Source organism: Scyliorhinus canicula, chromosome 4, assembly GCF_902713615.1.
Source record: "Scyliorhinus canicula chromosome 4, sScyCan1.1, whole genome shotgun sequence".
Lineage (NCBI taxonomy): Eukaryota > Metazoa > Chordata > Chondrichthyes > Carcharhiniformes > Scyliorhinidae > Scyliorhinus > Scyliorhinus canicula.
Genome location: NC_052149.1, coordinates 39,142,597 through 39,157,141, shown reverse-complemented (window position 1 = coordinate 39,157,141; position 14,545 = coordinate 39,142,597). Strand labels below are relative to the sequence as shown.

General features: G+C 50.7%; 1 protein-coding gene across 2 annotated transcripts in view; it reads right to left on the bottom strand.

The window, feature by feature from the left end:
- The window catches only part of LOC119964508 (BTB/POZ domain-containing protein 19-like), a 238,898-nt gene that overhangs the window by 18,534 nt on the left and 205,819 nt on the right, over positions 1–14,545 (bottom strand). For both annotated transcript variants that reach the window (XM_038794082.1, XM_038794081.1), the window contains exons 6-7: positions 12,313–12,444; positions 8,527–8,652 (exon numbers count right to left, since the gene is read on the bottom strand). In XM_038794082.1, the coding sequence (XP_038650010.1) occupies positions 8,527–8,652; positions 12,313–12,444 (258 nt within the window). The remainder of the gene's footprint in view (positions 1–8,526; positions 8,653–12,312; positions 12,445–14,545) is intronic.

Sequence of the window (14,545 nt, the reverse complement as noted above, 5' to 3'; positions counted from 1 at the left end):
CATTTTGTCTGTGGCTGCTGCTACATCATTAGCTATGATATATATATCGAACACTTGTTTAAATCTTTTCCAGACATTACTTACATTACCGGTTAGGTCCAGCTGAGATGGGGTTCCAACCCACATACTCGAATAAGCGAGGTCTTCCCAAGTCGAATGCCCGGTAGGAGTTCTTCTTGCCATTTTGGTCTTTCAGTGTCTGCAGCTGAGTAATCTTGTAGTAAGCGTCTGAAGCCACTCCTGGGTACCATGTGTTGTTCCTTGTGTCTTAATAAAGCTCGTAGTCTCAAAGTTGGAGTAGATCTTAATAAAGCTCGTAGTCTCAAAGTTGGAGTAGATGCTTTATTGTGAGTTCATTCTGTCTTCAGAGCTTAACTTACAGCTACCTCAATGCTGCCTGCCTGCCTGTGTCTTGCTGCCAGTTCTCCCTTCTGTGAAGTGTGTCCTCACTTCCTGTTCCTCTGTATTTATAGCTCTCCCGTGCTCCCTCTAGTGCTTGCTCAGTTGTATTACATCTACACAGATCTACAATCACTACACCTAGTGCAGGAATTTTTTTGGATGGCAGTATTTCCCACCCTGTCATCCCAAAGAGTCAGCGGGGAACGCACCTTTGCTGATCCTGGCTGCCCAGCAGCCATTTATTGCTCCAAGGGCCACTAATTTTTTTTTTATTACTTTATCAGAATTACAAAGCCAGAGCTCAGAGTGTGGACAGGGGCAATCCCCTAATCCAGTTCCTTGCCTCCAAAAAACAATTCAAATTGAATCCAATTCATGGTTCCCCCCCCCCAAGAAAGACATACCAGATCCAGGCATTACACCTGACTTCACGCTCATCTTCGCCATTGGCAAATGAGGAGGATTTTTTCATCATAGAGAGCTGCCAGCTAATTCAATTGGCCAGCAGTTCTGTAGTCCCAGGAGCACCAGGCTTGAACAGTGGCCACTGCGGTTACTGCAGGCAGTCCCAAAGAAGAGGTTACGGATGCCGGACTTCAGGTAAGTCTTAAAACCAGCAGATGGGGGACCATAACATTTTAACCCTGCTCAAGAATAGACGGGTGCGACATTGTTACACTCCCAGACCTTGTTCGCAGATACAGAATAGAGGGAGTTAACATCTACATATTAAAAAAGCAGACATCAGGAATGCGTAAAGAAACATCTTACACCACTGAACCCATGTAGATACTTTCGGCAGACATGAATCTGTAATAATGCCGAAGAAACTGCTTTTGATTATGTTAATTAAAGCACTTGTTCTCTATTCTGTATTTTTGGCTTACTATGCCTCCTGTCTCTGGCATTTTTCTAACACCAACTGTGTTTGATACGTCTTACACTGACTCACAGACACTTGCAGGTTTCTGTCAATTGAAATTCTGATACTAGATGGATAGATTTTACTGGATAAGGATAACAAGGGAAATGGAGCAAAGGTGGGTACATGGAATTGAGGTACAGGTCCGCCATAATCCAACTCAATGGCAGAACATACTCGAGGGGCTGAATGGCCTCCCCTCTTCCAATGGTCCTGTGATGTGATCAGCCTACAACTCGTAATGAATTACTAACCAGCTGTGCATCAGATATGTTTAAGTCTGCACCCCTTGGCTTTGACAGGGTGTCACACCAGGGAATGATGATGAACCGGTGCCAAGGGCATCAGGACAGGGTGGCAGAATCAAAGAAGAGAAGCCAACTTATTGGGAATTGGAAATGGAAATCATGGATCACACACTGCAGAGGCGGAGGAAAGAAAGCAGGATAATACCAAAGGAGAAACTTGGTTTGAAGATGAGGAGGAGCAGGAACAATGTCAATAGCTCAAAGGAAGAAAAGGTAATGATGAATTGGGGTGAATTGGTGAGACCAAAGTTCTATTTGGTGATAAGGAATCAAGTGCAGAATTAAGCCTGAAAATAATATTTTTAAAGTGCTGAATTTTAGGACTAGAAATATTGCGCGTGATCTACACGAATGGGGACAGAATCCCGTGCGTGAGATTAGTCGGGTGTTTCCCGGTTCTCGGAGTGTCGTGAAACACCCCACTATTCAACACTCATCCGGGGGCTCAGCGGGGACCGCGTGGCTAAGGCCACACAGCCCCGTTTTCTGCCTGAGGAACTTCCCTCGCCAGAACTCCTCAGTGCAACAAGTGATCGGGACGCTGTTTTTAAATGGCCTCCCAAGCCCCTGACACCATCACCAAACATCCCCAAGCGCCAACTCACGATAGTGGACCCCCTGGGCTCCCTCACACCCCTGGCCCGATCACCGCCTGGCTAAAAATGTCAGCTTGGCATCTTGGCAGCCAGCCTGCTACCATGGCAGTGCCCCTGTCATATGGCAGTGCCAATTGGACACCTTGGCAGTGGCAGCTAGTACTCAGGTAGCACTGTCAGGATGCATAGCCTGGCAGTGCCAGGTGCCAAGGTGCTAGCAGTGCTAGGCCACCACACTGCCCAGAGGGTAGGAACCTGGGGTCTCCAATCCCTTGGGAAACCCCCAAGAGTGCCGTTCCATCTGGTTCCCTGTTGTGGAGACCAGCTCTGAATGGTGTTCATCTGAGGTCTCCAAAGTGATGAAACAGATCCCATTCTTGGGGTAGATCTCGGGAACGGATATTAGAGTGAGACCAGGGCCGGGATTCTCCCCTACCCGGCGGGGCGGGGGGTCCTGGCGTGATGGAGTGGCGTGAACCACTCCGGCGTCGGGCCGCACCAAAGGTACGGAAGTCTCCGCACCTTTAGGGCCAAGCCCTAACCTTGAGGGGCTAGGCCAGCGCCGGAGTGGTTGGCGCCCCGCCGGCCGGCGGGAATGGCCTTTGGCGCCACGCCAGCCAGGGCCAAAGGGGCTTCGCCGGCCGGCGGAAGTTCGCGCATGCACCGGAGCGTCAGTGACTGCTGACATCATCCCCGCGCATGCGCAGGGGAGGGGGTCACTTCCGCCTCCGCCATGGTGAAGACTATGGCGAATGCGGAAGGAAAAGAGTGCCCCCACGTCACAGGTCCGCCCGCCGATCAGTGGGCCCAATCGCGGGCCAGGCCACCATGGGGGCACCCCCCGGGGCCAGATCGCCCCGCGCCTTCCCCAACCCCCGGAGCCCGCCCTCACCGCCTGGTCCCGCCGGTAAGGTAGGTGGTTTGATCCACGCCGGCGGGGGAGGCTTGGCAGCGGCGGGACTTCTGCCCATCGCGGGCCGGTGAATCATCGGGAGGGGGCACGCCGACCGGCGCGATGTGATTCCCGCCCCCACCGAATCTCTGGTGGCGGAGACTTCGGGACACGACGGGGGCGGGATTGACGCCGGCCACCGGCTATTCTCCGACCCAGCAGGGGGTCGGAAAAACCCTCCCCGGATGTCTCACTCTAATATGCAGATTTGCCAAAAAGTGAGCCCGCCCACAGTGGGCAGGATTCACATTGCAACATCTTGCAAGATTGTTTTTGGTCTCAAGAGGCGTGTCGAGCCGAGAAGATCCTGGAAGTGGGATCTCCCGGCATCTACTGGCTGTGTTGCGCGCCGCTGCTTTTTGGGCACTACGCGGCTAGTAGATCCTGCCCATTATCTTTTCTCAACATTAAGGGCGGGATTCTTCGGAAACCGGCAGGGCAGGGAACTCCAGCACGAAGGGGTGGCGTGAACCACTCCGGTGTCGGGCCGCCCCAAAGGTGCGGAATCCTCTGCACCTTCAGGGGCTAGGCCGGTGTGGTTTGCGCCGCGCCGGCCGGCGCTGAAGGGGCTTGGTGCCAAGCCAACTGGCGCTGAAGGGCCTCCGCCAGCCGGCGCGAGTTGGCACATGCGCAGTAGCGCCAGCGTGTACTGGCGTCATCCCAGCGCATGCGCAGGGGGAGTTCATCTCCGCGCCGGCCATCGTGGACTGTTACACCGGCCGGCGCAAAGGAATAGAGTGTCCCCACGGCACAGGCCCGCCTGTGGATCGGTGGGCTCCGATGGCGGGCCAGGCCATCATGGGGGCAACCCCCGAGGCCAGGCCCCCCCCCCCCCCCAGCCCCCCGATGACCCCGGAGGCCGCCCGCGGAGCCAGGTCCCGCCGGTAAGTACCTATTGTAACATGCGCCGGCGGGGCTGGCTGAAAACGGGTGGCCACTCGGCCCATCACGGGCTGGAGAATCGCCGGGGGGGCCGCTGCTAGCGGCCGCCAACCAGCACGATTCCCGCCCCCGTCAAATCCCCGGCGCCAGAGAATTCGGCAGCCGGCGGGGGCAGGATTCACGCTGCCCCCCCCCCCCCCCCCCCCCCCCCCCCCCCCCCCCCCCCCGGCGATTCTCCGACCTGGCCTAATTCTTTCATGAAACAAAAAACAGCGATGCCAATTTGCTTCAATTCATAAAGAGATTATGAGCTGAAATAAAGATTTGATGGAGACGGATCCTGGTTGGAACCCACACACTATCAAAAACTGCATTGTGAGTCATTCTACTGCAGTCCCTGCTCCCAGATGACATGAGAAAGCATGTTTCCTGCTCTGAAAAAGTTTATATCTCTCAGTTCTGGAAGGGATACTTCTGAAATTCTACGATAACGGAATCAAGAACTCAACACCTAGTCAGCTTTGTATGGGGCAGCAGGGTGGTGCAGCGGTTAGCACTGCTGCCTCACGCAGACGAGGACATTGAGTTGATCCCGGCCCCGGGTCACTGTCCGTGTGGAGCTTGCACATTTTCCCCGTGTTTGCGTAAGTCTCACCCCCACAACCCAAAGATGTGCAAGGTAGTGGATTGGCCACACTAAATTACCCCTTAATTGTAAAAACAACAATTGGGTCCTCTAAATTTTAAAATTTTAACAAAGCTTTGTATAAGAATGTATTAATGGGCCTTTAGTGGTGAGAAAGGACTACACTGTCTCCCCAGATGATTCTGCTTTCTTAAATCATTTGGGTTTTAAAAAAATATCCTTCCACTTTTAGATACCTCTTATGGCCTTCATTTAATACCAACTGTTGTCAGATATAGTGCAGGAGTAGTTTAAGAGCACGGGTGACTCTTTGAGCTCTATCTATTAACTTCTTTACAAGGCTATCAGTCTGATCAGACAGGTTTCTGTTTTTAGTCTCTGCAGGTATTTGCTCCATAAACAAAAACAGCGATAGTTTAGTTCAGGCTTGTCCAACGGTCCTCGAGCCACATCTATGTGGCCTCTGGGGCCTGTTTTCAAAATGCCGGTCAAATGCCAGTCGAATGGAAGAATCTGCATGGAGTTGCTCTTCCAATCACAGGTCTTCTATTTTCCAAATTGCTGCTTACTAATGAGCCTAACCGCAGCAAATGTGAGAGGGAAACAATTGGAGGAGCAGCAAATACCAATACGGTGAGTTCGGGACCTGGGGTGCCAAGGGTGGGGAGCCAAGGGGCATGACCCAGGGAAGTGAGGTACCAGGAGTTGAGAAGTGGGGCCCAGGGAACAGAGAGCCAGGTAGCGAAGGAGTGGGCTCGAGGAGGTGAAGGCTGGGGTCCCAGATGCACTGGAGCACAGCGAAAGGCAGCAGGGGTGGGTGTATTGGTGTCTGAGTGTCTGAGTGAGGGACTAGAGTACGTGTGTGAGAGTGTGAACGACTGTGAGGGAGGCGGAAGAGTTATTCACGGGCGAGAGAGGGGGAGGGCATGTGAGGGGGTGCGGGGGGGGTGGGGGAAGAGAGAGCGTGTGAGAGGGACGGGAAGAGTGTGTGAGGGGAGAGGGAGAGTGTGTCAGGGGGAGAGGGCAAGATTGTGAGGGGGAGAGGGCAAGATTGTGAGGGGGAGACGAAGGGCGTATGAGGAGGAGAGGGGGAAGAGTGTGAGGGGAAGAGGAGAAGAGGGGGAGGAGAGCGAGGGGCAAAGAGAGAGATCATGTGAGGGCTAGAGAGAGAGCATGTGAGGGGCAGAGAGGGAGCATGTGAGGGACAGAGAGTGTGTGAGGGGAGACAGAGAGCATGCGAGGGGGAGAAAGCGTGTGAGGAGGAGAGAGCATGTGAGGGGGAGCGAGAGTGTGTGAGGGGGAGCGAGAGCGTGTGAGGGGGAGAGAGAGCGTGTGAGGGGGAGCGAGAGCGTGTGAGGGGGAGAGAGAACATGTGAGGGCGAGCGAGAGCGTGTGAGGGGGAGAGAGAGAGCGTGTGAGGGTGCATGAGTGCGTGGAGGGGAGAGAGAGTGTGTGAGGGGAGAGTGTGTGAGGGGGAGAGAGAGAGTGTGAGGGGAGAGGGAGCGTATGAGGGGAGAGAGTGTGTGTGAGGGGGAGAGAGAGAGTGTGTGGGGGAGAGGGAGCGTGTGAGGTGGAGAGAGAGCATGTGAGTGGGAGCGAGAGCGTGTGAGGGGGAGAGAGAGAGCGTGTGAGGGGGAGAGGGAGCATGTGATGGGGAGAGGGAGCGTGTGAGGTGAGAGTGTGTGTGTGAGGGGGAGAGAGAGTGTGAGGGGGAGAGGGAGCGTGTGAGGGGGAGAGAGTGCATGTGAGGGTGGGGTGCGAGTGTAGAAAGGAAATGGAGAGAGTGTGAGAGGAGATAAGGGAATGTGAGGGGGTACGAGTGTGAGGGGGTGAGAGTGTGAGGGGGTGAGAGTGTAAGGGGGTGAGAGTGTGAGGGGGTGAGAGTGTGAGGGGGTTAGAGTGTGAGGGGGTGAGAGTGTGAGGGGGTGAGAGTGTGAGGGGGTGAGAGTGTGAGGGGGTGAGAGTGTGAGGGGGTGAGAGTGTGGGGGTGAGTGTGAGGGGGTGAGAGTGCGAGGGGGTGAGAGTGTGAGGGGGTGAGAGTGTGAGGGGGTGAGAGTGTGAGGGGGTGAGAGTGTGAGGGGGGTGAGAGTGTGAGGGGGTGAGAGTGTGAGGGGATGAGAGTGCGAGGGGGTGAGAGTGTGAGGGGGTGAGAGTGTGAGGGGGTGAGAGTGTGAGGGGATGAGAGTGTGAGGGGGTGAGAGTGTGAGGGGGGTGAGAGTGTGAGGGGGGTGAGAGTGTGAGGGGGTGAGAGTGTGAGGGGGTGAGAGTGTGAGGGGGTGAGAGTGTGAGGGGGTGAGAGTGTGAGTGGGTGAGAGTGTGAGGGGGTGAGAGTGTGAGGGGGTGAGAGTGTGAGGGGAGTTGAGTGTAGGGGCAGATTGTGTCCATAGGTTTGGCTCACTCCCACTATCTGTGCTCTCACTCACCTTCAAACCGCATCATGCACTCTCACAGTTCCTGCGACTGTGTGTGAGTCGGAAAACACACACACTCACCCAATTACAATCTAATCTTTATTTATTACTCATTATTTTTTTAACGCAGCAAGTTGCTTCTGTTCATAACCCATTTTTAAAAATCATGTTCGATGTTGGGTCAAAAATTATCTTGCTGGAATTTGCTCATTGGCCCCTTGAGTGAGAAACATTTTGAAGTGTGCACCCCCGCCCCCTCACCCGCTGCCCCATGCGAAAAGGTTGGACAAGCTTGGTTTAAAGGCTAAAATGGAACTTACGCAGAATTCCACGGAACAATTATATAAACAGTATTAAAAACATTCACCCCTAAATCAACTTCTTACTTAGGACTTACCCTGCTATTAAAGCTTTCATTAAAATGGCACTCACTCTATTCATGCATAAGCACAAGTGAGTCATTCCAGTAGAAGCTTTAATATATTTTAATTCTCTTTGTATTTTTTCAAAAAGACTTTACTGACCTGCAGGCATGCAGTTTTATATTGAAATGTTGGACAGAATCTCACACTCCCCTGTGAGCAGGTGTGCAGGTGCGAGGGTCCATAAAATGCTATGGGCCTTTTCTCATCATTCGCCCACCTACCCCTGGGGCAAGTGGAGGGGGGCATGTTGGGTAGCCATCCCACCCCTTATGTGACCAGTTGATAGCCTTCTTCAACCACTATTTCACATGTGGGGGTTGAGGCCTGCGACGGGTCAGAAACTCAGCAGTTAACACTACTTGGACTTCAGGTAGGAGGGAGGTGAGGGATACCTCAATTACATGCACTGTTTCAACTGGAAGTTCCCCACCCTCCTCCGGACGGCACAAGTTCCAAACACCCCCCCTCCACTTTCCTTCCGCCCACTGACTCAGTCCCTGATCTCCTTTGCTGGGGTCCGCCAACCTGGCGCTACCCATAGCCCCTCCTCTACTTATTTTGCATCCAGCTCCAGCAACTAATGTTGTTGGGAACTGGATGCAGTCCCAGTAGTGGCCATCGCCCCTGGTAGCACTGCTGGGAACAGAGAACTGCCAGCCATCCAGTTGGCCAGCAGCTCTTTTAGGGGCTACGTCTTCTCCTGATGGGGGCAGACGTTTCGCCTGTAGCTAATTATGTCCCAATAGATACTAAATTGCGGCTGTGCTGCATGACTGGGCAGGAGCTGAAGACACGCCTGTTTCTGCATGCACTCACAACACCCAATCGCTAGACATAAAATCCAGTCCATTGTTTGAGAACTTACATTGTGATTTACCAGTAACAAAGCAATGCTTTTGTAAAGTTTCATGTCATTATGTTTATATTTAAATAAAGTTTTAATTGTTTCTGTCTCTTTAACAAACATGCTGGACTAACTTACAGCAATGAAGTTATCTTTCTTATTTGCAGCTTCCAGGATTGTCAGTTCTTCAGGGGTCAACAGAAAAAGACGCAGCTCATGGACAACTTCCTTTCCTATTTCTGGCACAGGTTTATCCAGAACTACCTATGTTCAGAGTTAAAATGGTAAGAGAGAATATTGGTCAGTTAGATCCAAGGCAAAACAGAATTATTTTAATTTGTTATCCAGGAACATATGAACATAAGAATTCGGAGCAGGAGTAAGCCATTCAGACCTTCGAGGCTGCTCCACCATTCAATATAACCATGGCTGATCTGATGGTGTCCTCAATGTCACTCTCCTGCTTATCCTCTAAACTCTTTGACTCCCTTGTTAGTCAAGAATGTATCTACCATTGCCTTAAAAATATTCAATGACCCTGCCTCCTCCGCTCCCCGGGGAAGAGATCCACAGACTCACGATTCTCTGAGAGAAAAAATCATCCTCATCTCCATCTTAAATGGGAGACCCCCTCATTTGTAAACCGTAACCCTGAATTCTGGTTTCACCCACAAAGGGAAAACACCCTCTTTAGCATCCACCTTGTCAAGTTCCCTCAGGATCCTATATGTTTCAATAAGATCACCTCTCATCTTCTCAAAGCCAATGGATGCAGCCCCAACTTGTCCAACCTTTTCTCATAAGTTCTCACCCCAGGAATCAGTCGCATGAACCGTCTCTGAGCTGCTACTGATACCATGGCCGGGATTCTCCGACTCTGAGCCGGGTTGGGGAAGGCCCGGGGGGGAGGAGCAAATCCCGCCCTGACGCCGGCTTCCCTATTCTCCAACGTCATTTTTCGGGGGGGGGGGGGGGGGGGGGGGGTGCGGGGTTCCCGCCACACTGGTCGGGGGTCGTTGACAGCGCCCCCAACTCCCCCCCCCCAGCGATTCCTTGGGTCCCGAAGGGCCGAGTGGCCGACGGGTTTCGCCCAGTCCCGCCGCCGTGGATTACTCACCTCACACATGGCAGGACCTGGAGTTAAGTGTGCGGGGGCCATCCTGGGGAGGGGGGATCCGACCCCGGGGGGGGCATGGTGCCCTGGCCCAGGATCGGAGCCTGCCAATCGGTGGGCGGGCTGGTTCCGTGGGGGCCTTCTTTCCTCCTCGCCAGGCCCCAGTAGGGCTCCGCCATATTGCCTGAACAAAATGACAGCTCACAACTGCACCCGTGAAGTCAAGAATGTCCTGTATGTCCAGGCAAGGGCAGCAAAGCTCCGGCATGTCCACAGGACCAGGGAGGCCCACATCCTCATCCGATTTTCATAGGATGGGACTTTGTCTGTCAGCTCACCCCCTCCCCCAACCCCCATCCCTTCAATCCCCTCCTCTGCATTCCACTTGTTCCCACGCAGCCCCCTTCCCCCAATTCCTCTCCTTCCCCAACCTTCCTCCCCCCAAATCCCCTCCTTCCCACCCAATCCCTTCTCCCCCAACTCCTCTTCATCAATCCTTTTTCCCTCCAATTCCCTCTCCCCCGCATTCCCCTCCTTCCCACCTAATCCCTCTACTCCCCAATCCCTTAACCCCCTCAAATTCCCCTCCTTCCCACCCAATCGCTCCCCAATCCCTCCTTCCACCCCATTTGCCGCCCTCCTTCTCCGACTACCCTGTTTTACCCTCCAAGGGTCTGTGTACGAGTCCGTGCTGAGGCACGAGTCTGGCAAATCAGACGGCGAGAAAGCCAGTCATGGTGAGAAGCTCATGGGGACTTATTTCCGGCACTAAGTGCCGCTAAATACGGGCTGCAATCTCACCAACACGGTCATCAAGAAACACCCTGCCAAACATGCCCCAAATCACACTTTTCTATTAAATCGCAGCCATTATTTCCATAATCTCATTCTCTAAGGGGTCTATGATCACTTTGGCCACTCTATTCCTTTTTATATACTTAAAGAAGCTCTGACTGTCTGTTTATATATTACTTGCTAGTTTACCCTCAAAGTTTCTCTTCTCCGTCTCTATTATTATTTTGGCCATCTTTTGTTGGCCTGATCCCTGGTTGAATCTGTGTTCAGGAAAACTGTCCCAAATACACTCAATGAATTCTTCCCCAAGGCTACCTCTACCAATTTGATTTTCACAATCCACATGAAGATTAAAGTCAACCATGATTAATCTACTACCTTTTTTGCATGTCCTCATTATCTCCTGATTTATTATCTGTACTACAGTATAGCTATTGTTAGGAGGCCTATAGACTACTCCCACTGGTGTCTTCTTTCCCTTGTTATTTCTTACCTCCACCCATATAAATTCTACATCTTCCAATCCAAGATCACTTCTTGCTATTGTATTTATGCCATCTCGTACTAACAAAGCCACCCACCACTCTTTCCTTTTGCCTATCCTTCGAAGTCACATACCCCTGAATATTTAGTTCCCAGCTTTGATCTCCTGGTAACCATGTCTCTGCAATGGCTATAAGATCATTCCCATTAACTTCAATGCAGTGCGCAGGAGATTTGGCACAGCACGATAGCATGGTGGTTAGCATAAATGCTTCACAGCTCCAGGATCCCAGGTTCAGTTCCCGGCTGGGTCACTGTCTGTGCGGAGTCTGCACGTTCTCCCCATGTGTGCGTGGGTTTCCTCCAGGTGCTCCGGTTTCCTCCCACAGTCCAAAGATGTGCGGGTTAGGTGGATTGGCCATGCTAAATTGCCCGTAGTGTCCTAAAAAAGTAAGGTTAAGGGGGGGGGGTTGTTGGGTTACGGGTATAGGGTGATACGTGGGTTTGAGTAGGGTGATCATTGCTCGGCACAACATCGAGGGCCGAGGGGCCTGTTCTGGGCTGTACTGTTCTATGTTCTAATGTGGGCCATAGAATCCATACAGTGCAGAAGGAGGCCAATTAGCCCATTGTTTCTGCACTGACCCTCCGAAAGAGCAATCTACCTAGACCCACCCTCCTGCCCTACCCAGTAACCCCACCTAAGCTGCACATCTTTGGACATTAAGGGTCAATTTATCATGGCCAATCCACCTAACCTGTACATCTTTGGACTGTGGGAGGAAGCCGGAGCACACAGAGGAAACCCAGGCAAACACGGGGAGAACGTGCTAACACCACACAGTCACTCAAGGCCAGAAGTGAACCCGGGTCCCTGGCGCTGTGAGGCAGCAATGCTAACCACTGTACCAGCCGCATGAGTTTAACACTCAGCTCTGCAAGTAACTTCATACCATACGAAAAAGGTCAAAATCTTTGACCGATTTGGAGATTTAGCTCTCTGTGAAGAGTTCACTGAAAATGCAACTGATCGTAGAATCATAGAATTTACAGTGCAGAAGGAGGCCATTCGGCCCATCGAGTCTGCACCCTACCCAAGCCCACACCTCCACCCTATCCCCATAACCCAATAACCCCACCCAACACTAAGGGCAATTTTGGAGACTAAGGGCAATTTAGCATGGCCAATCCACCTAACCTGCACATCTTTGGACTGTGGGAAGAAACCGGAGCACCCGGAGGAAACCCACGCACACACGGGGAGAACGTGCAGACTCCGCACAGACAGCGACCCAAGCCGGGAATCGAACCTGGGACCCTGGAGCTGTGAATAAATTGTGCTAACCATTATGCTACCATGATGCCACTTTAATCTGCACCCCTTACCCTAGCACTCATTCTTTTCTACATTGTAAAAATACACACATTTAAGCAATCTGGTCATTTGGATTTTCTCGTACTCAATCTACAAAAATAACAATTCACAGATGGCATCAGAGGTTCTAAGCCACAGTTCACATGTCTATACTTACTGAGTTAACATGAGCCCATTCTCTGACAAAGTTAATTAAATCAGCTTCATCAATGGTGAGCAGGTCACTCTGCAGAATAGTAAGCAGGGCAGGGTCAGAAAGTTCATGGAAACCTCGGGTCTTCACGATACTCTTGAGGACAAACCAGATGATTCATCTTATTAAAATTGACTGTATGAGTCCAAAGAAAATAGTATATTTGAGTACACCGGTTGCTTTATTCATTTTATATGATTATTTTGGACTGTATATCCAAAAGATCTGTCAACATACAGAACAGTTCACATTTTCTTCCACTTTATTGAGTCATTGAGTACTTCTCTTCAACTTTCTTCTGCCTCCGGTATGGTTTTGTTGAAAAAAGGAAATTGCTTTATCCCCATCTAGTTAAATTCCCCTCATCTTCCCCTGCAATCCCACTTGCCCCAAGCCTCTATAGACATCACATGAGTCAAAGCTAAGCGTGGTGGTCTTGGCCAAAGGGGCAAGATGAAACATTTCTTTCAGTCCATACATTCCCAAACAATATGCCCATGACTGAACTTGCAGTGTAGGGAGCTTGGGGCTATAAGAATGGCCTTGCTTCCCTGCATTGCACTAATGACTACTATTCAAAAATGCTGTGAAGTGTTTTGGGATGTCCTAAAATCATGAAAGGCACTATTTAAATGTTTGCTCTTTATCCTCGGCCATTTATTCTGCAGGATACACAGAGCGACTGGGTATTCAACTGCAGAAGCAATGAAGCCAAAGCCAAATTTGTCTTCACCATGACTAACTTGTGCACTTTCCACACGAGATCCATAGATGGCAATCTGGAGTAGCAGCCCCGACTGCTTTTTCATTCCCTACTTTATGAATAGTCAGGCCAGTTATCAAACTCCAAAAAGGACGCCGAAATCAATTAACTCAGCACAAAGCCGGATTGAGCTTAGTCCATTTAACATGAAAAAGCCCTTCAGTGATCAATACATTGAGAACTGAAATAGTTATCTGAGGTCAATTCCTGTAGTATAGCTCCAAGGACATGGCTGCAATGTAAAAAAAGGCAGTATGGATAGGAACCTCACTCCTATCACTTCACTTCTGCACTCTTGCGCAAAGCAATGAGAATGATAAACTGCAGGGAGAATGGCGCCGACTCCATGGAACAGGCTCCACCTATTCTTTCTCAGGATGACAACAAGCTTTCTCCCACTGCAGTGCCCCAAAGACAGGCTTGACAGAACACTCAGGAGGGAAACAAAATGTTTGCAAGGCAGACAACCAGTTCAATACCTGCAAAGCGCTCGTCTCAGAACTCATAATTCAGTAGTGTAACAGGGATAATTGCCCAAAACAAAAAGCCAGAAGTTGGCCAACAGCTTAATAGATCAAACTGGCAACTAAGATATATGAAGAAGTCTTACTACACCAGGTTGAAGTCCAACAGGTTTGTTTGGAATCACTAGCATTCAGAACGCTCCAAATGCTAGTGATTCCAAATAAACCTGTTGGACTTTAACCTGGTGTTGTAAGACTTCTTATGGTGCTCACCCCAGTCCAACGCTGGCATCTCACATCACAACATATGTGAAGTCAGATGGCCATTAAAATAGTATTAGTCCAGGATAGTGACATGATTTTCTGGAAAGGTTTGTCTCATGCTGAGTCAGGTATTGGGACAAACTAATTTCATAAATGGTCCTAAAACCAGCATAGGACACATTTAAATATTATAATGAAGTTTCTGCACACACCTTGGATATCTATGTTTCGACTTGGGCAGTGGGCTTCATGCCCCTCCATACTGGACGCCTATCCACGCAAAATCAGAACAGAGTGATTGAACTTCTAGGCCCATGTTCAACAACTTGCATTTATAGCAACTTTAAAGAGCAAAACATTCCATAGCTCTTCACAGGAGCATTATAAAACACAATTTGATACCAAGCCACAAACTAGGTCTGATGACTAAAGGTTTGGTCAGAGAGGTAGGTTTTAAGAAGTGTCTCAAAGGAAGAAAGAGAGGGGGAGGGGTGTAGGGAGGGAATTCTACAGCCTGGCGCCTAGGCAATGGAAGGCATAGCCACAATGGAAGAATAATTAAAATTGGGAATGCACAAGAGGCCAGAATTAGAGGAGTGCAGATACTTCTGAGGGTTGTGGGGCTGGAACAGATTACAGGGATTAGGAGGGGCAAAGCCATGGAGGGATTTGGTAACAACAATTAGAATTTTAAAATCAAGGCATT